Source organism: Drosophila bipectinata, chromosome 4, assembly GCF_030179905.1.
Source record: "Drosophila bipectinata strain 14024-0381.07 chromosome 4, DbipHiC1v2, whole genome shotgun sequence".
NCBI lineage: Eukaryota > Metazoa > Arthropoda > Insecta > Diptera > Drosophilidae > Drosophila > Drosophila bipectinata.
The window spans coordinates 5,605,270-5,632,204 of record NC_091740.1 but is presented as its reverse complement, the minus strand read 5'-3'; the positions used below and the strand labels follow the sequence as shown (position 1 = coordinate 5,632,204).

Sequence of the window (26,935 nt, the reverse complement as noted above, 5' to 3'; positions counted from 1 at the left end):
CTAAAAGATGGAAAAAATCGAATAGATGTAAGGAGTGTTTCGAGAGGAAGAACTCGGGTTGGTTAACCGAACATTTGGTTCTTTTGGATGAGCATTGCATATTATAGATATTATATTATAGATTCACGGAGCGGATATTATAGAAAATGTACCACTTCCGATCGGAATGATGACAGTAGAAGCCTTAGAAGCCCGAAACAAACATGTATGCAATTTTCGCTTAATTATATGCGTAAAAACTCTCGCCAAGACACAATGGAGGATCTTTTGCATTTATTGTTAGTATCGTCAGATCCACTAATTACAAGCTTTTCCAAAAGCTCGGCCAATTACTCCAGCGAGCAATTTCCTTTCAGGCCAATGGCCAAAATCTTTTTCTGGACCTCAATGCTCAAAAAGAAAATTCGGATTATGACTCAGAAAAAATAATTTAGATTCAGACTAGGAAAATTAAAACTAGTTTATTTCGTAAAACTGCAACTTAAAAAAAAAAAAATTTTATTAAGAAAAATTAAAAATTTTACCTAATTAAAATTACTAAATTTTATTTCTTATTGGGTTAACATTCCAAAAAAATTTCAAATATTTAAAAATTATCATTATTTTTAATGATATTCCACATCTGACTAGCACCGTAGGTACCAGCACCTGTCCGCTGAAGTGACTGGCAAGCCAAAACAGGAAAAAACTGGGTCCGGCAAGCACCACAATAAAAGTTCGTTGGCTTGCTCCGCTTCCATAGTCTTGCCCAGTGTAGTCCGTTCGCTCGCCTTGCTGTAATGCAACGGTTAGAGTTTGTCAAGTCAGCCTCATTATGTTTAAATTATCTGCGAAAAGGTCACACGGTTGCGAAATGTAAATCGACTAGGTATTAAATTTGTGCAAGATCGCACCACAAACTTCTGCACCGATTTACTGTGACCGAAAATAACTTGGCGTTACCACCACCAAATGAACATCCTCCTCCAGCGCTACATCTTGATGGCCCTTCTACGTCACATGCTTTGCATGCGTCATCCCTAGAAAGGGTTTTGTTAGCGACGTCGATCGTAAGCGTTAGAACTTAAAATGGCGAGCACATATTGGCCCGAGCATTACTTGACTGGGGCCACAAATGAACTTTATTACTGAAGATCTTGCTCAACGCAAGATCTGTAGGGAGGAATCGTGTATCAACTTGCTTGGAATTGGTCAAACAAATTCCCAGGTTAAGAAAAAGATACACACTGTGGTGAAGTCAACAATTAATGGTAGAGAGTTTCCGTTCGACTTTTGGATTTTGAGAACTATCTCGGGTTATCACCCCGACCAGTCAGTGAACGTGAAAGATTGGGACCTACCAAAAAACTTGCCGTTAGCAGACCCATATTTTTATAAACCTAAGCGGATAGACATGTTAATTGGAGCTGAGTCATTTTTCGAACTGTTGTCCGTTGGCCAAACAAAACAAAGTCCAAACCATCCCATCCTCCAAAAAACTCTCCTTGGATGGATAGTATTGGGAAAATATAAGGCTAATATATCAACTCCTCAACAGCCTGTCTCTAGCCTGAATTGCCAAGAAAAACTACTCGAGTCGATAGATGGCAATTTGAAAAAATTCTGGTCGTTGGAAGAAGTACCAACTTCTTAAAAGCTTTTGTCACCTGAACAAGAGTTATGTAAGTTCTGATATTAAACCGGATCCAAGCGTTTTGGGAAACTCGTTCGAGGTAGCCAAACGCAGGTTTTTGTCGCTCAGATAATTTCGAGGTCAGAATTTAAAGAAAATGTATTTGAAATTTATGGAAGAATACGAAACCTTAGGTCTTATGTCGCCTACAAGCAATGATGTTCTTACTACTCCACACTATGTCATACCTCATCAGTGTGTCTGATGATACCTCATCATACCTCAAAGCACATGGACCAAATTATAAAAAGTGTTTGATGCGTCTTGTAAGACATCAACGCAGAAGTACCTACACAGTACAGAAGATCTGTTGATGGTTGGTCCTTCAATTCAAGAAGAGTTGTATTCAACTCTTCTTCGGTTCCGGCCATAACCCCAGACCCATTCCTGGCCATAAGATGTTTGAAGATGTTGAGTGAATTTGCGAAAAAGAGATTCCCCCGAGCTGCCGAAGTTATTGGTCCCGGCTTTTACGTCGACGACATGTTAACGGGGGCTGGTTGCATTAAGGAGCTAAAGACAATTAAGTCTAAAGTAACTCCGAGACTGGCTTTTACCGAGCCGATGTCACCTATATCCATTCATGCCTTTTCTGACGTATCGATGAGAGCCTATGGAGCCTGCGCACAGTGGCCGATTTGGCTATTCTACCGTCAGATTAAGCCAATTTTCAACTGTTAAAATTCAATAAAATTTTGTTTCCTCCCGATAGTCAAATAATTGAATATAGGTAAAAAAATACCAAAAATTATAAACTTGATCAACTAGATCAGCTCAAAGCTAACATATGAATGGTACTTTACAATTTTCAGGTGTTGATTTTGGCTTGATCGACGACTTTTTATATATGTGACATTTTTTTTGATTTTAGGTGTTTCAAATCATTTTTAGAATTTTCTCAAAGTTTAAGGTATGTAGTAAACGAAAATATATGTTTTGTGACTTGTGAGTATATGTTGCATTCATAATTTATGTTTAAGACCAGTAATGTTTGTAGTACCCTTTTTTATAACAAATTTCAACTTCTGTAGAGGAAAACTTTGTGAAGGTCGCCTCGGTTCACAAAAAGCGTATATATGTGGTAAACTATGGTTCGTCTAGTGTATAAATTGTCCAAGCACTTTTTGTAGTATGGCTTGGGGAAGCAGACGCCACAAAGAAGAGTTTTCGCTTGAGCCATACGCGTAAAAACTCTCACCAAAACACCATGGAGGATCTTTTGCATTTATTATTAGTATCGTCAGATCCACTAATTACAAGTTTTTCTAAAAGTTCGGCCAATAACTCCAGTAAGGCAGTTTCCTTTGGGATTGAAGGCCAAAATCTTCTTCTGGACTAAAATGCTGAAAAAGAAAACTCGGATTCTGACTCAGAAAAAAATTTTGATTCAGACTAGGACAATTAAAATTAGTTTATTTCGTAAGACTTCAACTTAAAAAAATTAAAATTTATCAAAAAAAATTACAAAGTTTACTTAATTAAAATTACTAAATTTTATTTCTCATTGGGTTAACATTCCATTAAAATTTCAAACATTTAAAAATTATCATTTTTTTTAATGATATTCCACATCTGACGCTAAATTACCCAAATCGGCCACTGTGTACAGGCAGGGCAAGGCGAGTGAGTAATAAACAAGTGCATGTTGTTCGAAGCCGAACAAAGGCACGGTGAGAGAAATCAGGCAAAAGGTATAAACATATTGTTAATTCTAATATAACCACATATCCTAATATAACCAATTTATTACAATAAAAAATCTTCAAAAAAAGGCGCTTCTATCTTCAAGAATACAAAAGTTGGTATTTTTATCAAATACCGTTTCCGATTGTTCAGTTATACGGCAGCTATAGGATGTAGTTATATGGCAGCTATAGGATATAGTTGGCCGAGTCCGGCCGTTCCGACTTACAACTGCGTGCAAAGGAAAGAAGGGTGTGTGCACAGTCGATATCTTTAAAACTAAGAGACTAGCTTGCGTAGAAACAGAAAGATGGAAAAAGGGACAGACGGACTGACGGACATGCTTATATCAACTCAGTAGGTGATCCTGATCAAGAATATATATACTTTATAAGCTCGGAGACGCCTCCTTCACTGAGTTGGACACTTTTGGACAAAATGTTAATACCCTCTGCAAGGGTATAAAAATATTGATCACCCATTAAGGACAAGAAATCGGAGCAGGATTTGATTATGAAGTTAACCCATATTAGGGAAAAGAAGCTAGAATTGGAGGCCTTATATACCAAAATCATTATACACCAAAAACCCTGAAAATTCGAGAGAGAAGTCCAAATGGTATCAAGAAATGACCTTAAACACTTTTATGTCAGCCTTACTCAAACTCAAACTATTCCGGGCCATCGTATAACTCTGGAAATTCAAGGCAGTCGAATAACTCTGCCAACTCAAGGCAGTCGTATAAATCGACTGGTAACTCAGAGAGGGGTGGAAATCGGCCGTCAATCAGTGTCCAGTTGCATAACATCCAAGAGGATGATGCAAATTTTTTGTTACCGGCCTCGAACAACCAACATAATATTAAGGGAATACAAGGGGTTGTTCCTATCCCAGTAAAAGTAACTGATGGGGATTTTTTGCTAAGCAAAACAGCAGTGAAGGAGATATGATTATTTCAAAGAAGATTTACAGGGCTATAGTTTAGAAGAACCTCTAAATTTGGTGGAATTTAAAACCGAGCAATATTTCGAACTCAATAATATAGTGGAGATAGATAAAAGAGATTAAAACATACCGTTCGACAAGATCAGGATGGAAAATTTAAATTGCAAAGAGCTCAAAGGGCCTCATAAAATTTGCAGGAAATACTCGAAAGTATTCCATAAGAAAGGGGATACATTTTCTTACACCAATGCGGTGAAACACCAAATTAGAACGAATGATGACATACCGGTGTATGTCAGGCCGTAAAGGTACGCATTTAAGGAGAGAAAAGAAGTTAGAAAACAGCTAGAGAAGTTACTAGATCATAAGATTATTAGACATAGTAACTCGCCATGTGCGCCGGTTTGGCTAGTGCCCAAGAAACAGGACGCCTCGGAAGGGAGGAAATGGAGAATGGTGGTGGACTATAGGAAATTAAATGAGAAATTAGTAAAGGACAGATACCCCCTACCAATAATAAACGACAAAATGTTGGATTTTGCGAGCGGTTACCACCAAATAGAGGTGAAAGAGGAAGATATTCTAAAAACAGTGTTCTTTGCTGAAGGAGGACATTTCGAGTACGTGCGAATGCCTTTCGGACTGAATAACGCTTCAGCAACCTTTCAAAGACTAATGAATATTATTTTTGTTCTCCGCATCGCTGCAAGAATACATCGGAGCAAATGATATGATCTTACAATTTCCCAACTTTGAAAGCGACGACTTCCCGAAACCATTCATCCTTACCACGAATGCAAGCAACTATGCGATTGGCGCCGTATTATCCCAAGGAAGTTAGGGAACCGACAGACCTATAGCTTATGCTAGTAGAAGCTTATCAGAATCAGAGGTGAACTATCCGAAAAGTCTTTTCAGAAATAAGTTACGAATAATCTGGATGGAGAACAATTTTGATTACGAGACAGTTGGCCGTAAGTTAAAATAAATCCTAAAACCCAACAGAACGGTGGTGTTGATTCCCGAAAACTTGGTGATAACAATACAGAATGTATGTTGTAAATACTGTATAATGTAAATACAGTCTTTTTACCAGACATAACAGAAGTGAGCGAACAGGAACGAGTCATTAAGGAGTACCATAAAATGAGCAACCATAGAGGAATAGACGAAACGTAGCCCACTTCAAATAAAAGGTGTTTTTCTTGCACATGAAAAAGGCAGTTACACAGCAATACAAAATTGTGACCGTTGCCAAATTCAGAAGTACGATAGGAAACGAAATAGGATTAAGTGCAGTCTGACGGAGACACCGGGGAGACCTATGGAGATAGTGCACATAGATCTGTATTTTGTGAAAAAAGAAAACGTACTAACCATAATAGACAAATTTTCGAGGTACGCTCGAAAAGACAGCGTTTTGAGCTCTACGAGCTCTCGCGCTGGAGATTCCAGCAAAATAAAGTTTAGGTATAGAAAAGGCAGTAAAAAGTTTCATGGCCTTATTCGGAGTACCCATAAAGATAGTTTGTGATCAGGGAGCAGAATTCTCGTCTTACCTCTTTAAAGACTTTTGTAGGCAGTACAATTTGGAACTTTACACAACGTCTTTTCAGCAGTCGTCGAGCAATTCCACGGTCGAAAGGCTGCACTCCACGATTACGGAAATATACAGGCTTATAAGATAGAAGACAAATAAATTGGAAATCAGTCATGAGGAGGTTCTAAATGAAGCATTTATAACGTAAAAAACGCTATTCATTCAGTTACTAAGTTGACACCACAGGAGTTATTTACTAGTAAAACACATAATTTCTTAAATATCGTGGCTTTTAACAACAAACACGATTATTTGCACAAAATCAATGCGTTTTAAGCGGAACTTTACCCGAAAATCAAGGAAAGGGTAGAACAACAGAAAACCAAGAGAATTGAATCAGCGAATGCAAATAGACAGGAACCAGACCCAGTACACCCGGAAGAGACGATATTTAGGACGAAGAACAGGAGCCGTAAGCTTACGCCTCGGTTCCTAAAACACAAGGTGATGGAAGACAATGGGTTAATATTAACGTCAACTAGGCCACAGAAGATTCACAATGAAAAAATCAGAAGATTAACCAGACCAAATGAATAAATTGTGACAGAAGGTTAAGAACCATGGTCGCGGGAAGAAACTTCGAGGGAGACCGTTGGCGCAGATCAACTTGGGTTCGGCGAGAATAGTACAGACGCACAAAACATTTGCAAACATAGTAAAACTTCAAGAATATTAAGAAGCAGTAGAAGGCATAGAGCAAACGATCAGGGACATAGTTGAGGATACAGAAACAAAAGATCAGGTGAAAGCACTTTAACAAATTACAAATTATTAAGACAAGATTGGAAGCTACATATATAACCAAGGAGTGGGAGAACGAGGGAATTAATAAACGGTTTAGGTTCAGTCGTCAAATCGATAACAGGGAATCTAGACGCAGAAGACTCGGAAAGGCTAGAAACAGAGATAAGGAGAATGCAGGAAGAAGAACATTATATCAATATATCGTCAAAAATCTAACTCAATACATTTCCTTGACTTAATGTCAAGGCTCCATCAGATAGAGCTAGACAAAAAATCTAAAGATATAACTTCCTTTTCAACGAGTAATGGCTCTTATCGCTTCACCCGATTACCTTTTGAATTAAAACTACCGCCAAAAACTGCATTCTCTGGACTTTAACCCTCGCAAGCATTCTTTTATATGGATGATTTAATTGTAATTGGTTGTTCCGAAAAACACGTGCTTAACAATTTCATTAGTGTTGTTGACATGTGTAGGAATAACAACTTAAAGTTAAATCCTGCAAAATGCAAATTTTTCGTGCATGAAGTCACATTTCTGGGACATAAATGCACAGATAAAGGAATCTTACCAGACGACGCAAATTTTGATGTCATATTAAACAAAAAAGGAAAGCTACATAACTTCGTTGATATACCCTTTCAGCTAAAACCAGATATATATCGTAAACATTGGATATAGTTGGCCGCTCCTTATGAGAATATCATAATAAAACGAATTAATTGCAATTAAATTTCTAAAAAAAAGTCCCAAGCTTCTATCTTCAAAAATACCAAAGTTGGTATTTCTACCAAATACCATTTCCGATCGTTCAGTTATATGACAGCTATAAGATATAGTCGGCCGATCGTAATGAAATTTGGCATGTCGTAATGTTTTGCCAAAAATTTGGTAGGTTGGATCAACTAACCAAAAATAGAATCTGTACTAAATTCCACTTTTCTATCTTCAAAAACACGAAAGTTCGGTCATTTCCGATCGTTCAGTTATATGGCAGCTATAGGATATAGTCGGCCGATCCTTATGAAATTTGTAATGTTTTGCCAAAAATAGCTCTCATGTCGAATTTGAACTCTCTAACTTTAAAAATGTCAAAGTTATACCATTTCCGATCAATCAGTTATATGGCAGCTATAGGATATAGTCGGCCGATCCCGGTCGTTCCGACTTACATACTGCGTGTAAAACAAAGAAGGGTGTGTGCAAAGTTTCAAGTCGATAGCTTTAAAAATGAGAGACTAGTTTGCGTAGACAACAGACAGACGGACAGACAGACGGACATGCTTATATAAGCACAGGAGGTGATCCTGATGAAGAATATATATACATTATAGGGTCGGAGGGTTGCACACTTTTGGAAAAAATTATAATACCCTCTGCAAGGGTATATAAATATGCAGTCCTTCATGACTCAGACACCGCTAGACGATTTATTTAATTTTGTAATTATTACACACGATTCATCAAAAATGTTGCCGATTATGCGAAGCATACAAGGTTAAATAAAAACAATTTTACATTTGAATGGACTGATTAATGTCAAAATGCATTTGAATATCTCAAAGCTGTTATAGTACTCGGATTTCACAAAAGAATTTTGCATCGAAAGCATTTACAAAAGGGGAAAGTAACAAGAATGCAACGTATGATACTTGAATTAGAGGAATATGATTTTACAGTAGAGTACAGTTCCCCCCAGCATTCATAGAGTAAAGACGTGTGTTCGATAATTACCTTCATTAATCCAGCTTAGACCCCGTTACCGCTCGTATATCATTTCCCTTATACGTCAAGTATAGTATCAAGTACCAAGTAAGTGAGTGATATAATGTCAAGTATAAAGTCAAGTGATATAATGGAAGAGTCATCTGCTCGCTCGCAACCTAGAAATAGGAGCGATAAATTTCAGACCCATGGAAATATAAGATCCCAAATCCGCGCCCGCCATTTAGATCAATCTTACTTCCTTGCACGTATGCCTGATCAAAAAGCGATCACCAGCTCCATGGTGACAATTAGCAGTTATTCCACTACTAGTGTTATCTGCACCATTACAAACGCCAAAACAATCTGGGGCAATACCTTTACGTACACCGTGGCTGCAACTGCGACCAGCTGCATATGCCCAACTATGTATCCACTGACAAATGTTTCAACTCTGATAGCGAATAAATCAAGTAATTTAAACGAAAAGACAGCCGAAAACGCAATGACGTGGCTCAGTTCACTTTAGATGTTCTCACTTCGCCCCCGATCCGCAAAACTAAGTTGCAGACCACAATGGCACTCAACAAGCCGGCCGATTCTTCCTCTTCAAACGCATTGGGTAATAATCGGGTAAATTACGATTCTGGCTGCTGAAGCAGAACATATGGATCAGGACCAGGAGGATGTTGACTCTATCAATGGGGATACACATTTGTGTTTTTCGAGTTTGAGAGTTTAAATTTTACACGCAAAATATTACATGCTAAATTTTATAAGGATCGGCCGACTATATCATATAGCTGCCATATAACTGGTTGCAATAGCTTGCAGAGGGCAAGAACGATAAAAAGACATATGCTTGCATTTTTATCCATTAAGTATTAGATCATTAGCTAAACACAATTTTTGAAAGTTATCAAGGTTATATATTAGGTAATATAAAGTAAATATTTTCCCAAAATATTTTCTCTCGTGTAAAATTGGAACTCTCTAACTCTAAAAACACCAAAGGTATACCATTTCCGATTAATCAGTTATATGGCAGCTACAGGATATAGTCGGCCGATCCCGGCCGTTCCGACTTATATAATGCGTGCAAAGGAAAGAAGGGTGTTTGCAAAGTTTCAAGTCAAACGCTTCAAAACTGAGAGACTAGTGAAGTGAAGGAGACATCTCCGACCCTATAAAGTATATATATTCTTGATCAGGATCACCTCCTGAGTTGATATGAGCATGTCCGTCTGTCCGTCTGTCTGTTTCTACGCAAACTAGTCTCTCAGTTTTGAAGCTATCGACTTGAAACTTTGCACACACCCTTCTTTCCTTTGCACGCAGTATATAAGTCGGAACGGTCCGGATCGGCCGACTATATCCTATAGCTGCCATATAACTGATTGATCGGAAAAGGTATAACTTTGGTGTTTTTAGAGATAGAGAGTTTAAATTTGACACGAGAGCTATTTTTGGCAAACCATTACGACATGCCAAATTTCAAAAGGATCGGCCGACTATATCTTATAGCTGCCATATAACTGAACGATCGGAAATGACCCAACTTTCGTGTTTTTGAAGATAGAAAGCTGAAAATTAGTACAGATTCTATTTTTGGCCAGTTGATCCAACCTATCAAATTTCATTAGGATCGGCCGACTATATCCTATAGCTGCCATATAACTGAACGATCGTAAATGGTACTTGGTAGAAATATCAACTTTCGTATCTTTGAAGATAGAAGCTTGGGACTTTTTTTTAGATTTTTTATTGTAATAAATTGGTTTTATTATGATGTAATCATAAGGATCGGCCAACTATATCCGATGTTTGCGATATATATCCGGTTTTAACTGCAAGGGTATATCAACTTCGGCTTCGCCCGAAGTTAGCTTTGCTTTCTTGTTTTTGTACGTTTTGAATGTGAAAATTTTATTCTTAATATTATCGCACTGCTACCCAATCAGCAGTCCAATCTAATCAGTTTTTACAATTTTGAACAATGCTTAGTCCAAGCGTTAATTAGGGCAAGAAGTGATTTAATGGTTTTTCATTTTATTTTATTTTTATTTATGTTTATGTGGAGGATGACGAAATGGCTAGGTCAAGATCCGGTTTGGTAGGTCTTGAGGGTGGTGTCAATTCAGTCTTCTCTTGACTCGATTACTTGCATCAGCGGACCTGATAGCAGCAGTACCAAGTTATTAGCAAGGCTGTTGAGGTGCTCATTCAGACTTTCTATGTATTTCCGCGCAAGTTTCTGCAGCTTGTCTCCGAGCTTGGGCACGTTGAGATCTCGTTCGGTGTCTCTGGTTCGCATAAACCACGGAGCTCCAGAGATCCTTCAAAGAGTTTTCACTTGCAAAACCCGGATTTTGTTCAGGTTGGTTTTTGCAGCAATACCATAAACCTGGAGTCCGTAGAAAATACTTGGCGCTAATATGAATTTGTATATTTCCACCTTACATCCAAGTGCAAACTTTTTGCGTGGTGAGCATTTGGGACATCCGAGATCATCCGAAATCTGTGATCGCTGCCTTTGTCAGATAATCTCTAGCTTTCGCACATTTTCTTATTCTACTTATTTCAATTTGCATATGTACATATGTACAAGTTAAATTGTTTGTAGTTCGGTGAAATAAAAAAATTTTATTTTTTATTTTTTAATTACACAACTTGGTGGTAAACCTTTATTTATTAAACGTAAAAATTACAAGACACTTTTGATTTCTCTTTAATATTTTTGTCAACCGTTCGCGGTCTCGGTCAAAATAGGACTGACTTCTTAATTCTAAATCTGATGCAAAGAACCTCGGCCATCAGTTGTGTTTAGATTAGAGGCTTAAGATGAAACTGTCGCATCTTATTGTGAAATTCGATTAAGCTGATCGATGCAATTTGGTGGGTACTTGAAACGCAAAAGACGCAATTGATTGGGCTTCGGAGGGAAGCTGATGTTTACTTTTGATTTTGATTTGTTTATGGGGAACCGAGATCGCACCTCAGAGCCAAAGACAAAGCCGAAGGCAAATGCAGAGTTTGAAAATATTGTTTATAAAATTCATAAGTGGAAAGCCATAAGTGGCCTGGATTTATGGGTTGGATAATTGAGCCAAAGATCAAGCCAAAGGCAAATGCAGAGATTGAAAATATTGTTTATAAAAGCCATAAGTGGCCTGTATTTAGGGGTTGGATAACTCTCCCCCTTCTAAAATGGATCGTCCCGATTCAATATGAAATTCGTTTAAATGATCTCTTAATTCTGTTAAAAAAATTTCTTGGTTAATAGATTTTTCTGGTTCAGGCCGATGTTTTTTGGTTACAAATAATATAGCATTTTTGTATTTTATAATAAGTGAAAGAATCAAATATATAATGATTAAAATTAATAATATAAAGGTAAGTGATATTTTAGTATTCTTAATTTTAACGAATGGGTTTAAAATGTTTATATTATCTAAAGAAAGATCAGAGTTATTTGATAATATGTAATCGGATATTTCATAATTTTTAAAGTGGTTCGTAGTTACGTATTCAAGAATTTTATTTTCCAAATTGGTATATGAGATATTATTAATTTTAGTTGTACCATTAAATGTTATTAAAAATGAACCGTTTAAATGGGAGTTGTTAACAATATTGTTCCCATTTATAAGAATGGCACCATCTTGTATGATGTCTATTTTTTTATTTTTTTCTCTTATTTATTTACAGGTTGATTTCTCACCATTTAATAATCGGGTAAAACACGTTTTTTTGTTACTTAGAGTGCAATAATTATTAAAAAGTTCGTTCTTAAAATTAGACATTTCGTAAAAAATATTTTCGCATTTTGCGACTTGATTGCTTAATACTAGTGTCACCGCTTGGCCGATCACGGGAATGCCTTATAACACTCGCAAATAGGACAGTTGTTGAAGTGATGTGTAACGAGCGTTTTATTCTAAAAGACAATGGTTCTTAACCTGATACATAATTACTTATCCTACATACCGCAGTTTCTCTTCCCGTTTCTGTGATGACGCAAATCGATGTGTTTATCCGCCAAATATTGTTTTCCTGTTTACCCGATTTTAGTGCGACCAAATAACCTAAACTAAATACTAGACTTCATAAAAATACTGACTTCATAAAAATCCTGACTATCGATAGCCTAATCCGTTCCGCGACATCCCCACCCCCGTGAAGCAGCTGAACCTCTTGGCCTCGCGGTCGGCTCCAACGAAGTTCTTCCCATTGTCGCTCCTTATCCTAACCACTGGTCCACGGCGGCTCATGAAGTTCCTCATGGCGATTATGCAGGAGTCGGTGGACAAATCGTGAGCCATCTCCAAGTGGATAGCCCTCGTGGTCAGGCACGTAAACAGTGCCACCCACCTCTTCTCTGTGCGACGTCCAATTGTCACAAAGACCGGCCCAAAGTAGTCCAGGCCAGTAGACTTATATGGCCATCCGTTGGCCTCTAGCCGATCCGCAGGTAGGGGGCCCATCTCGGGCTGTGTGGGTCGTGCCTCCGCAGATTGCAAACGTTGCATTTGCTCACCACCCTCCGTAGCAGTCTCCGCAAGTTCGTTATCCAGAACTTGCTCCGAATCGATCCGATCGTCGCCTCCATGTTTTGGTGGCACATCTTTTCGTGGTGTTGCTGCACGATCATCTCTGCCAGCGCCTCCTCGTGAGACAGTATGATCGGCACACACGTCTGTGCACACAGTTGTATGGCACACACGTCGCGTCGTCGATCCTTCCACTGGCTCTCAATACTCCGTCCTCGTCAAGGTATGGGGACAGTCCGTGCAGTCGGCTGTCCTTGGCGACGTTTCCTTGGCTTTCCTCAGCAAACGCTTCTCGCTGCGACTGCCGTATCAATGCGCGTTCTGCTTCAGCGCACTCGATCGCGGTCAATCCGTAGACCTCTTCATCGCGACGTATTCCACGGCATCGTCGAACAAATCTGAGCGCCCACGCAGTCGTCCTCACCAGTCGATTATAGCTGGAGAACCTTTGCAAGGATATAAAGTTTACCGTGACCAAGGCAAACTCACATTTCATTTCCTCGTCGTCGGTCGTCGGAGGAATCCAGTCCTCGCTCGATCTCGGCCAGCTCTCCTCTGGTCCTCGTAAAAACGGCGGTCCGTTTAGCCATCGCGAACCGATGCTCAGGTCCACGGCCTTGTCGCGTCATCCGCCACGTTTTCGGCGGACGGGATCCATCTCCACTGGGACGCCTCTGTCGATTCCAAAATCTCCGCCACCCGGTTTCCGACGAACTGTTTGTACCTCCGGTGGGTGTTGCTTATCCAGTGCAACACAGTCTTGGAGTCCGTCCATAGCGCACAGCTGCTGATCGCCACACCGTGCTCCTGCTTGACAGTGTCCATCAATCTCGTGCCCAATACCGCTGCTTGGAGTTCCAGACGCGGGATCGACATGGTTCTCATCGGGGCGCATTTCGTTTTGGAGCTTATGAAGTGCGCCTTCACGTCTCCGTTCTCGTACGTGGCCCGCCAGTAGGCCGCTGCTGCGAACGCCGATTGGCTGGAGTCCACGAAGATGTGCAGCTGTAGCGTCCGCACTCGTCCGCCGCCGAAGTAGTGGCGCGGGCATCGGAACTCCTGGATCCGACTCATCCCTTGCCGCCAATCCTCGAAGGCTGCGGCCAATTCATCCGGTAGCGGCTCGTCCCAGTTGACTCCTCTCCGCCAAATCTCTCTCAGCAGCAGTTTGGCAGTCACTATGTAGCAGCTCAGGAATCCAATCGGGTCAAACGTAGACATCACCAAGCTTAGGAACTCCCTCTTGGTAGGGACTCGTTCCCCCGTCATCACGTTCCTCGGGACTCGATGGTACTTGACGCCGAACTTGAACTCATCGGTAGCCGGCTGCCAGTACATCCCAAGCACCTTCTCCTCAGCTTCGGTCCATCCGACGCTGGCGATGGGCTCAAGTGGGTTCAGCGGTTTGACCACACTTGCCGAACTGGAGGTAAATCGGCACAAATCAAAACCTGCTTCAGCGTGAATTTCTCTCACCCGTGTCGAGATGGCGATAGCTTCGTCCTCGCTGGCGAAACTGTCGACGTAGTCATCCACGTAGTGAAATTCGTTGATGGCCAGGGCTGCTCGCGGGTCCGTGCTGCTATACCGCAAGGCATTCACGGTCTTCACGTAGTCCGCCGAACATGGTGAGCAGGCCGCTCCGAACGTCATTACTGCCATCTCGTATACGTCCGGCTCTCGCTGGTCGTCTCCGTCTCTCCACAGAAACCTCTGGGCGCATCTGTCCTTCGGCTGCATCAGTACCTGATGAAACATCTCCTTGATGTCTGCACAAACTCCAACCGCTCCTTCCCGAAAATGGAAGAGCACTGCTGGGAGGGGCTTGTAGCGCTGTGGGCCTTTCAGTAGCGCTGAATTCAAGGACACACCGTCCACCTTGGAAGCTGCATCGAAAACCAGCCGGATTTTCCCAGGCTTGTTCGGGTTTTCCACTCCGAAGTGCGGCAGGTACCACACTTTGCCCTCCTGAAACCTCTGGACTTCCTGGGCCTCCAGTCGTCGTGCGTATCCCTTCTTGACATAATCGTCCATTATCCGGATGTAAGCCGACGCGAAATCCACATCGCGCTTCATTTTACGCTCTATGTTGACGAGCCTCCTGAGGGCCATGCTGTAGCTCTCCGGCAATCTCACTTCGTCGTCCTTCCATAGCAGCCCGGTCTCGTATCTCTGGCCTACACGTTTGGCCGTCTTCTCCAGGGTGCTCAGGGCCCGTGCGTCGCCGCTATCTCCGACTGACGGCTCCAGGTCCACTCTGCCAGCTGCGACTGGCTGCACCGGCTTCGCTCCGAAATTCTCGGTCTCGAAGTAGTCGCTGACCATCTTCTCCAGAAGATCATCCTGGGGCACGGCTAGGAGGCACGAATTCAGAAGCGGCGAGCTCGGCTTTCCGTTCACCGGTCCATATACCACCCATCCAAGTGCGGTGTCTGCTGCAAACGGCCCTCCAGATCCATAACTTTTGGTTCCGAAGGGTACTCCTAAATGCGCATGATCCAGTCCAATTAGGATCCTCGGCGTCGCATTGTTGTACGGCATCACCGGCAGACGCGTGTTCGCCTTCACTGCTTGTACATCCTCCTGACGCAGGCTCTGCATCGAAAGGTTCAGATTGGCCACTCCGTACACATTTTTCAGCCCATGGCGCTTTGGTTTTCCCGCTGCGCTGATCTGCAGGCTGACCACCTTCGTGTGCTCTTTGGCGGATTTTCCACCAAACCATTGCACATTCAGCTGTCGACTCTCGCCTTTCAGGTTCAGGCTGCGGATGAGTTCGTCGTCGATGAGTGTGACAGACGATCCTTCATCCAGCAGTGCGTACGTGTCGACCTTCGTATTCTCGCCGTACAGCGTCACGGGTAGAATCCTGAACAGCAGGTGGCATCCAATTGAGTCGATGTTGAGGTTTCGGTGCGGCAACTCCTGGCGATCGTACGCCGATCGCCCTTCATCCGGCTCACGTCGCGCGTCTACAACTGCGGCCGACGTAGGATGGTTCCTTTCGCTGGAATCCACTGACCGTGGCACTCTCCTCCGATTGTTGCCGTCTCTGTACGGCTGTCGGTCCTGATCCCTCCTGTGGCCCCCATCTGCGACTGGCGGCCGTTTGGATCGTACTTCGTGGAGCAGGTGGTGATGCCTCATCTGGCATCCGAGGACGTTGCATCCGCGGCTCTTCCTGCAGAACCGGGACATGTGTCCGGGCTCCAGGCACGAGAAGCACAGTCGTCGCTTCCTCGCGGACTCGATCCGTGTCGTTGTAGAGGCGCTGATGAAGTCCTTGCAGTCCCTGACCTGGTGCTGTCCCTCGCATATAGGGCAGCATATAGAGCCACTCGCTCAGGTGCGCCACCGTCGGATACGGCTGTATCGTGGCCGCGTGCCTTGCCCAGTCCAACCTCTTGCTTAGCGGCAACTTGGCTATCAGCTCCTCCATTAGGGTTGGGTTGGCTAGGTGCTGGCTGCCGGTCGCGGTCGACTGCAGGAACGCTGACAGGTTGCTAACCTTCGTCGCGAACGGCACGATCCTCGCGATGTTGGCCTCCTGAATCGGCTGCACTTCGCGCACGCTCTCCAATTGGCTGCGGATCAGTTGCTCCGGGCGTCCATACCGGAATCGTAGCTGCTCCATAACAGCTTGTACGTTGCTGGGATGGATGAGCAACGACTTCACTGTTTCGCGAGCCTCTCCCTTCAGGGCTTTCACTAGCCTCTGGTTGTTCTCCAACTCGGTGCACTGGTAGGCTGCAGTTGTCTCCGTGAACGCACACAGGAATATTGGCCATTCCTCTGGCTGACCCTCGAAATAGGGAAGATCAGGTAGTCTGCGTGGCGTCCATCCTTGTATGCTTGTCGTCGGCGCTCCATATGATATGGGCGATGGCGCAGGTACCTCTGGGTGAACATAACCTAGCACCGGCTGTGCTGCGGCGGTCACACAAGATGGCGGAGAATAGCGCAGCCTTGTTGTTGTCGACACAGGTTGCCCGTTTGCCCAATGGCCGCCAAGCGTCGGCGCCAAATTCGCACTCCATTGTGGCGGCAAATTTGTACTCACTTGTGCCGGCAACTGCAGCGATGGCGTCACTCCGAGATCCGTTTGCAGATTGTCCCTCATCTGCCTGGGCAGGTTTTCGCTCAAACTCTGCCGTGGCGCTGCTCCATGATGTGGCAGCGTTCCACTCGAACATGGCGGTGTATTCGCTGCACCGCTCACTCCAACGCCGCGTGCCCCGATTCCAACGGGATCTCTGGCGGCCTCTGCTTGTCCTCCACTTGCTCTTGCCTTCGCCAGCTCCGACTCCAGACGTGCGATCCTTTCCATTAAGGCCGCCACTACAGTTGTGGGATCCGTAATCTGCCCCGTCGCTTCGGGCTGCAGGTTACTTGCCGCTTTCCTGGCGGCTGTTCCACTTTCCTTCGGAGTCTGTGGCCTCTGTCGATCACCAGCCACACTCGCAGAGCTGGTCGCGGTGCCAGTTGCTGTGGCCGTGGTGGTCGCAGTTGCGGGAACGCCCGAGGCTTCCAGCCTGGGCCTCCGTCTGGGTGAGTGCTTCGTGGGCATCATCTTGCAGAGTGCGAATAAAAGAATTTGTCACCGCTTGGCCGATCACGGGAATGCCTTATAACACTCGCAAATAGGACAGTTGTTGAAGTGATGTGTAACGAGCGTTTTATTCTAAAAGACAATGGTTCTTAACCTGATACATAATTACTTATCCTACATACCGCAGTTTCTCTTCCCCTTTCTGTGATGGCGCAAATCGATGTGTTTATCCGCCAAATATTGTTTTCCTGTTTACCCGATTTTAGTGCGACCAAATAACCTAAACTAAATACTAGACTTCATAAAAATACTGACTTCATAAAAATCCTGACTATCGATAGCCTAATCCGTTCCGCGACAACTAGTTTTCCATCGATTTGGGAAATCGCTCTAGCGTGATATATTTCACATCTGTTTTTTATTATTGGGTATTTTATATAAATTATTAAAAGTTCTTTATGCAATGCGATTTTAAAAGAAGAGATGTCCATTAAATCAGCTATAATTACTGGTTTTTGTTCATGTTTTAATATTTCCAAGATGTCATCATTGTTTAAAATTTTGTTATTAAAAAGTCTATTTTTGCTAGAGTGATTGTGGCAATTAAATTTTGCAGATCAAATGTTAATAATCGCAAGCGATGTTTTCGAAGTGGTAGATCTTGATCAATAAATACTTTTTTAAAATCATCGGAAAGAGATTCTATTTCTTTGAATAATCCGAAATTGATGTTATTGCTTATTATTGTTTTCAATTAATTCATTAATTTTATTCTGAACTGTAATAAAATCATCATGGTCCGGAGTTCCAGCTAACCATTTCCACACGGTGCCTAACTCATTTATCCCTCTTTTTGATCTAGTTGATATTAATTGCGATAAAATTAGTTCGATTACTTTTATGTCATATTTAATTTCCCATTGTGACCTTTTATTAGTATCCCTTTTAATATTATCTGATTCCAAATTTATTATTTCTTTATAAAATCTTAAGTTAGTTACATGGAATAAATCTGCGTATGAATCGTACGTCAATACGTCTTTATTATCCTTAAATAGAAGATATTCGTGACTTGTATAGTCAATTATTTCTGATTTTGTTAATAAAATAAGGTGTAGTATGAGCACCTGATAAAACATTTTCTGGGAAAGGAAAGAAAAAAAGGATAATATATAAATACTTAGAATTTTATATTATCTTTGTAAATAGTTATATTTCTATTGTTGATTATTATTTTGTTGGGTAAATTTTCCTTAACTATTTGTTTTTTATATCTGGTTTTAAGTTTATTTCTTTCCCCGTGTTTCTTTTCATAGACTACCTGTCCTACATGGTATTCTTTTCTGTTTTCATTATGTGTTTCCAACATTTTCTCTTGAGTATTTTTCAAAAGTTCAGGAATGTTATCGTGCTCTATTTTATTATATAATACGTCAAAAGGTTTTTGGTTCGTTGTAGAATGAATGCTCTGATTATATTCTTGAGCGGCTCTTATTATTATTTCGGAATAGTCAGTTAAATTAAATGCATCGAGCTAATTCTGTTAATGTAGAATGTGCCCTTTCAACCTGTCCGTTTGACGTGCTGTGCCTCGGGTCTGCGTAATGTAAAGTTAAATTGCACCTTTGTGCGAAAGATTTAAATTGGGCCGAGGTAAAGCTTTAATTTATTTTGGATTTCTTTTACTACTAGAAACTTTGAGTAAGCGTCAATACAAGTTATGAAAGTAAGACCTTGCGCGTAATATATATTTTTTTTATTTTTTCCGGTCTTTCAGAATTTGGAAATGGCTTGTGCATCAATAAGAGCATCAGCTAGCATTCCTGTATTCATCATAAAGCTTAGAGGCCCAGACGACCGAGGGGCGCTCAAGAAACGATTTGTTAGAATATTAAGTTATTTGTTAATTATTAAGCTAAGAGGAGTTAGTAAGGAAATTTAAAATTCTATATTTTAAGTTAGAGGGACAGGAAAGAGCTGTAATAGAGTAGAGACCATTGTAGTTCGAACATAATACTCTAAAAGGGTCATGCAGTGCATATGTCGAACTACAACGGCTAAGGAACAGAGGACTAAAGTTTCGAGTCCTTCTATTAGGAATGTTAAAATTTAAGCGTGTTAGTAAATGCTGGCTATCTACATCCCCGTTAATAAGGTTATACAGGAAGACTACACCGAGCATTGTCCTACGATTTGTTAAGCTAGGTAAGTTTATGAGTAAGAGTCTACTACTATAAGATGGAAATTGAAGATTTGCATCCCAGTTTAGACCTCTAAGTGAAAAACTTAGGAAATTCTTTTGTACGGATTCTATGCGGTCCTGATGTACTCCATATTGGGGACTCCAGACACATGAACCGTACTCCAGTATAGGACGGGCCGAAGAAATGAATAGTGTTTTGGTTATATAGTCATTAAATTCTTTTGACCACCTTTTGATAAAACCAAGGACTCCTTTAGCCTTATTAACCATTAAGAAAATATGGTCGGCAAATTTAAGTTTGATGTCTAATAGGATGCCGAGATCATTAACCTGGGTTAATTTTTCTAAGGCAATCCCATTAATAGAATAAGTAGCTTGCAGAGGGCAAGAACGATAAAAAGACATATGTTTGCATTTAGATCCATTAAGTATTAGATCATTAGCTAAACACCATTTTTGAAAGTTATCAAGGTCAGACTGAAGACTGCATTGGGCCGAGATGGATTTGTACTGAAGACAAAGCTTTACATCATCTGCATACATAAGAACTAGAGAGTTCGTTAAAGCAGGGGGCAAGTCGTTTATAAAAAGCGTGAATAATAGCGGGCCAAGATGACTTCCTTGAGGGACGCCAGATGTAGCACGGACCAGACGGGACTGTATGTTTTTAAATAAGACTCTTTGTGTCCTTCCATCTAGGTAGCTGGAGATCCACGTTAAGAGGTCTTTAGGAAAACCCAGCATATTCAGTTTACTCAACAAGAGTGAGTGATTAACTGAATCAAATGCTTTGCTGAAGTCTGTGTAAATTACATCGGTTTGATATCCCTTACAAAAGCCATCTATGACAAAGGATGTCAACTCCAATAAGTTTGTGGTGGTGGAGCGACGCTTAATAAAGCCATGCTGACGAGGAGTGATGATCGAAGAGCAAAGGTGTTGCAAATGAGGGGTAATTAATTTTTCAAATAACTTTGGAATTGCCGACAACTTACAGATGCCTCTGTAGTTGGCAGCCTCGGACTTTTTCCCCTTTTTATGTAGGGGAATTATAAATGATTCCTTCCACTTAAGGGGAAAAATCGAGGTTTCCAAAGATAAGTTGAAAAGTCTTAGAAGAGGTTTGCACAGAGCCCTGGCGCAGTATTTTAGCACACAGCCTGGTACTCCGTCGGGGCCTGGCGAATAAATGGGTTTTACCCTTAAAAGACCAGATAATAAGTTGTTCTCAGAAAAAGACGGACAGAAAATAAGATTTGCTGCTTGAATGTTATAGCATAAGGCTGATCAGTCAATTTAGGAGGAGAATAAGTTGTTTGAAAAAATTCTGCGAATAGATCGGCAATGGCCTGATCCGAAGTCGCAGAGGAATTTTCAAACGTAAGCAGAGGTGAAAAAAATACGTGTTTACGCTTAGTGTTTACAAAATTATAAAACTGCTTTGGATCCTGAGTAAATTGAATCCGGCAGCGGTCAATATAATTCCTATAACATTCAGCGTTATGCACGGTAAAATTCGACTGAGCTAGTAGGTATCTTGAGAAATCAATACTACTGCAGGTTTTTTTATATTTAAGTAAAAGCTTATTTTTTTTATTTTTTAAGTTAGTAAGGCACCTTGTAAACCAAGGAGGATTTGTTGAAGCGGACGGATATTTCCAAGGCACACATGAGTCAAAAAATTTATTTAAAGTAAAATAAAATTTTTCTAAAGTGACATTAAGATCAGTGCACGCCAGAATATCAGACCAGTCAAATGTATCAATAAGGCTATTAAGTTTCTAAACATCAGCTTTACGGAAACATTGAATCTTATTTACCACGCTCGGAGACATCTGATCGATACCAGGAGTGGTTTCGATTGAGACCTCCAGTGTGGGGTGATATGGATCCTCTGGGGATGAAAGGGGAAAAGCTCTGGAGAGAGCAGTACCATCAGGATCAGATACAAAACACAAGTCTAAAAGCCGACCTAGCGAATTTCTAACATGATTGATCTGACCTAGGGACATGTCAAACATGCCCGCGGTGAAGTCATGGTAAGTTATAAGTGACAAAGATGGTGAGTTATCGACGTTGGACCACTTTAATTCTGGGATATTAAAGTCGCCCACCGCTACGAGTTGGTCACGATCCGTCATAAGATTAGAGACGTATCGAATGGCGGACAAATGCTGCCAATATGTAGGCGGTTCAGACATAGGAGGTATATATGAACATGTGATGTATAAAGCTTTAACGGACATAGTGATTTTAACGCAAATAAATTCTATGTCACCAAACTCATGGGATTTTACCTCTTCAGAAGCAAGAGTAGAGTCTACCGAAATGAGGACTCCACCTCCTCTTCGCTGAGATCGATCCCGTCTAAAAGTGGTGTACTTACTTGGAAAAACTTCGGAGCTAAAGATCTCCGGATTTAACCAAGTTTCTGTAAATGCTATTATATGGGATGCAAAGAAAGAACTATCAGAATATAGCTTTGGGAGTTTGCTACGTAGCCCCCTAGTATTCTGATAGGTAAGAGTTAATGAGGAAACTAGTTTTTTGGGTTAGTAGCCAAAGAAGAGGTGGAGGGTTGGTCGGTGGTTCCGATATTGGGAAGTCTCACTCCCACTGGTTTTTTAACTTTTTTCTTCACGGAACTAGGCTGATGTTCTTGGACGAAAAGATTCTCTGGCCAAAAACTGGGAGAACAAATCGTCTTGAACATCCGCGCGGGCACACGAATCTTGAAAGAAGACGTGCGCCGTGTATAATTATATTTAAATTTAGTTATGTCCTCCACCTTTATATCGGCTTTTGTTTTGGCTTTGATATAAGCCGAGATATCAATCTCTGAAGTATCAGGGGTAAGCCGAGAAACAAATATATGTTTCGATGGAGGAATCACCTGTAAGGGTTTTGGTGTCGCAGGTACGAGAACTGCAGCATCAGTCGGTGCCGGTGGTCCGGACTGTGGAATACCCTTTTGGGTGACTCTAATGGAGGTTTCGTTCCCTAGGACCTGTGGCATCACTTAAAGGGATGCCATGGCGGACATATCGGACAATTGCTCATTATCCCTGAGAAATTCGGACGAATTTTTCTCAGTTCTAGCCCTTGGGGTGGCCAGAGATATAAGCGGCTGCATTAATGTCGGCTGAGCAGGCTGAGGCGGATCAGAAACAGCGGATTTCTTACGCTTAGGGGACTCATTTAGCAGCTGAAGGCCACTAAACTGAGTGTCCAGCGCACAGAGCTGTTCATTGATTTTACGAAAACCAGTGATCAGCTCTTTAAATCCATTTTTGGTCTGTCTCATGAACGACCTCATTTCGCCTTGCACAGCACGACAATTCTCACAACAATAATGTATCCCAGACCTACGGGAAATGGCATCCGAAACTGATGCAGTGAAACCGGCACACTTGGCGTGCACGACGTTTTCACATAACCAGCAATGGATGCTAGGCTGGGATGTGGAAATTGTCTTGTTACAAAACTTAATGGCACAGACCAGTTTAAATTCCATTTTATTTATTTTTTATTTTTTTTTTTTTTTATTTAATAAAACAAAAATTAATATTTAAAAAGTTAAAAAACACAATACCTTGAACCACTGTGCCAAACAAGAAGCCGAAGCGGGAGCTTTGAAAGAGTGCAAAAGAGAAATGCAGAAATATTGATAAGGCGGCGAGGAAGCAGAGCTGAGCTATGCTTGGAATAGAATTTAGGCAAATTATTAATTCGACTCCAAATATACCACAGCACTCGCGAAGCGATACGGTTTAGGCTTTAAGAGGGTTATGATTCACAAGTATGTAAACACCGGCTTACCAATATTTTTAATAAAACGCAGTGCGCACAAAAAAACACGACCGTTCGCTTGAAAGAAAGAGAGGGAAGTGATAAGAGATATCAATGTGTAAATTTTCTCCTTCTTTACTTGGAATTGGGGCTTCCCCAATTGGAATTTTTATTGGGTGCCTGTTATATTTATTTTCGTTACAAATCACGCAATTTTTAATATATTCTTTTAATTTTTTAAAACAGTTTGGCCAATAATATAATTTACTGATCTGTTTGTAATTCTCTTCTAGCCCCCTATGAGCACGGCTGTGCGTTTCTTCTATTATTATAGCTTTATCTTCCTCGTTTTCCACGTCTTGTAGAAAGATTCCTGTAAAAAGGAATGTGTTTGTGAAATTATTTTTTAAAGGTAATTGAATTTGAAGTAAGTCCTCTAAGGTACAATGAATTCCTACCGTAATGTTAGGTGGGAGATACTCTCTTAATATAGTTATTAAATTTTCTGGTGTGTCATATTCAATTAAATGTCGTGTCCTGTCAAAAATTTTCAGTGACTCATGTATTGTATACCTCCCCGTTGTTAATAACAGTTGTTGTACTGATTTAACGGTTTACGGGTCTCTTGTATTACATTTTCAAAACTACTTTCAGCTGAATGCTGTGTGTTCTGATCTGAGTCTGACTGGTCTGTTTGTTCTATATCGCTGTCAGTAATATTATTTATCTGAATTCGAGATAATGCGTCTGCAACTACATTTGTTGTACCTGGCTTAAATGTTATTTTCGGTGTAAAACTTTGTATGAAAGAATACCATCCTTTCATATCTACATTAGGATTTTTATTCGAAATTGTGTGAGATAAAGTTTGATGGTCGGTTTGAATTTCAATTCCAATTACTCCGTATAAGTAATTTCTTAGATTTTTAAGAGGCCATACTATCGCTAAAAGTTCCTTCTTATTAGTCGCATAAGCTTGTTCTGTTTTAGACAAGGTTTTTGAAATAAAAGTAATTGGTGAGTAACTTCTTGAGATAAAACTGCACCAATTGCGACGTCTGAAGCGTCGGTGGTCAAGGTAAATTTTTTATTATAGTCCGGTTGAACTAGTTCTATCCGAGCAATGAGATTTTCTTTCAGCTCGTTAAAAGCTTTAATTGCTGAATCAATTAAAGCTGAATCAATATTTTTGTTGACATTCTTTTTGAGATTTTGCCATTATGACCTCCAAGATAGTTTGTTAGAGGTTTGGCTATGTAGGCGTAGTTTGAAACAAATTTTCTATAATAGCCCGTAAAACCTAGGAAACTTCTTAGTTCCCGAATATTTTCTGGAAGCGGATATTTTCTAATGGTTTCAATTTTCTCTGGGTCTGTCTTGACGTTATAAGATACCATGTATCCTAGAAAACGGGTTTCGCGTTTGAAGAACTTAGATTTCTCTAAAGAGATTTTCATGTTTGCCCTCAATAATATATTTATAATTTTGTTTAGATCTGTATAGTGTTGTTCAATTGAGTTTGAGAATATTATAATGTCGTCCATATAGACATTATGCGGATATTGCTTCCCGTATATTGGCCTATCATGGATTAGATTTATTTCCCCCTTTATGTCTGTTCTAAAAGGAATTTGCATATTTATCTTTGAATGCTCCTTTTCAATATAGTGAACTATCTTTTCCCTCAGTCCGCCTAATTGGTCGGTACCTATATTATTTATTTGATTTTTGACGGTATTTACTTCGTCGGCACTCTCAGGATTTTTAATTCCCAAGATATTTTTATTTTAATTGACGGATATTTCTACGTCGGCGTTCTCAGGATTTTTAATTCCCAAGATATTTTTATTTTTATTGACGGATATTTCTACGTCGGCGCTCTCAGGATTTTTTTGTTCCCAAGATATTTTTATTTTTGTTGACGCATATTTCTACGTCGGCGTTCTCGGGATTTTTAACTCCCAAGCTTTTCTCACTGTTTTCAACAAATAATGAATCTGTGTTTTCGCTACCATTATCATCAAAATACTTTTTTATAATAAATTCTTTTAACGGAAGAATATTATTTTCTTCAATTAAACGTATTTCGTTTTTCTCCTCATTATCATAATATTTTAACTTCTCTTGTTTCCCATTATATTCCAAGATTCCCTTATCTATATTTATTATAGCTCCAATTTTTCTTAATAAATTGAATCCAATTAGAATATCAGATTCTAAACCTTCGATTTCATAAAATAATTGTTTTGTTTCAAATATATTTATAATATGGTAATACCTAATAATTGAGTAGCCATGAACTGTTGTTACCTTTTTGTATATTGGTAGCTCGTTTTTATTTTCAAAAATTCCCGTTTTTATGTAACAAGCAGTGGCTCCTGTATCTATTAAAACTTTTAGCTGCTTCTTGTTTTTTCGATCTATCCTATTTAAATAAGGCATTCCTCTGTAGGGGTCTGGTCTAAAAAATGGTCTTCATTAATATTATTTAATCTGGTTACTTTATTAGCTGGCTGACTTTCTGTTCCATCTGATTCCCTTTTTTGAGCTTGAGTTTGCTCTCTATTTTGATTTGTGTTATAAAAATTTGAACGATTTTTATTTTGATGATAATTATTATTATATCTACCTTTATTATCGTTTGCCTGCCAATTATTATATCTTCCCTGGTTACTATTTGACTGACAATTTTGGCTCGGCTGCCGATTGTTATTAGATTTATTCTGGAGTTGAATCGGTGGATCAACATCCATTGGCTCGATAGCTTGTTGCTTATGATTATTATTTTGATTATTATTTTGCCAAAAATTTCCCTTTTGTGGCCAATTGTAATTTTGGTTATGTATTTGATCAAATCGTAAGTTATTTCCCCGATATTTACTTTCATTTTTAAATCCATTAAACCTATTTGCGAATTGAGCACGGAAGTTGTTTGATTCTAATTCTTGGACCTTTGCCAAAGCATTGGGCAAATCTGGTGGATTTAATGAGAAAAGAGTTTCTGAAATAGATCCATTAAGTCCGGATATAAATACTCGTAGAGCATTTCTCCTTATTGAATTGTTTGTTTCTTTGGTAATTACACTGTCCTTTCCGTATGTCATTATGGTTTTGTTTATTAGTAAGGTAATTTTTTTATTGACTTCGTTATAGTACTCAGTAACTGTCATTCGTCCTTGCCTGAGGATACTTAGTTCTGACTCGAGAACATGTATTGGTCGTTTGTCACTATATATAAAGTCCAATCGGGATAAGATTGCTTTAAAGTTTAAAACTGTGCCATGGTTGGTAAGAGCATCATGGGCAGCTCCCATAATTTTATTTCGTAAAATTGTTAAGGCGATAAAATATTGTTCACTTTCAATTTTAGAGACTCATTACAGTTTCTGCAGCTTCCCTTTAACCTGCATATTGTGTTGGTTCTAATGTGAAATTTGGTAAGGATTTTACCACTTCAAGTGTTGTATCGCATTTTATAGCTGGGTCAATTGTTTG

At 40.4% G+C, this 26,935-nt stretch overlaps 2 protein-coding genes across 7 annotated transcripts in view; one reads left to right on the top strand and one right to left on the bottom strand.

Moving 5' to 3' along the window:
- Positions 1-26,935, top strand: part of LOC108124132 (43 kDa receptor-associated protein of the synapse) — a 443,392-nt gene that overhangs the window by 129,865 nt on the left and 286,592 nt on the right. For 5 of the 6 annotated variants that reach the window (XM_043213549.2, XM_070282394.1, XM_070282396.1 and 2 more), the window contains one exon: positions 12,058-12,084. The exons of the other annotated variant lie outside the window; for it this stretch is intronic. In XM_043213549.2, the coding sequence (XP_043069484.1) occupies positions 12,058-12,084 (27 nt within the window). The remainder of the gene's footprint in view (positions 1-12,057; positions 12,085-26,935) is intronic. 6 annotated transcript variants of the gene reach the window in all.
- Positions 13,503-17,739, bottom strand: LOC122322119 (uncharacterized). Its single transcript, XM_070282374.1, has 3 exons — positions 17,631-17,739; positions 15,863-17,580; positions 13,503-15,768 (listed from the first exon to the last, which is right to left on the bottom strand). The coding sequence occupies exons 2-3, from the start codon at positions 17,467-17,469 to the stop codon at positions 13,503-13,505; spliced, it is 3,873 nt and encodes a 1,290-aa protein (XP_070138475.1). The 5' UTR covers positions 17,470-17,580; positions 17,631-17,739.

Excerpts from the sequence above, each read along its gene's own strand:
- LOC122322119 (XM_070282374.1), bottom strand. The coding sequence starts at position 17,469 with ATGATGCCCACGAAGCACTCACCCAGACGGAGGCCCAGGCTGGAAGCC. Across the intron at positions 15,769-15,862 it reads CGCAGTTGTAGACGCGCGAC|GATTCTACCCGTGACGCTGT; the intron begins GTGAGCCGGATG and ends CCTGCTGTTCAG.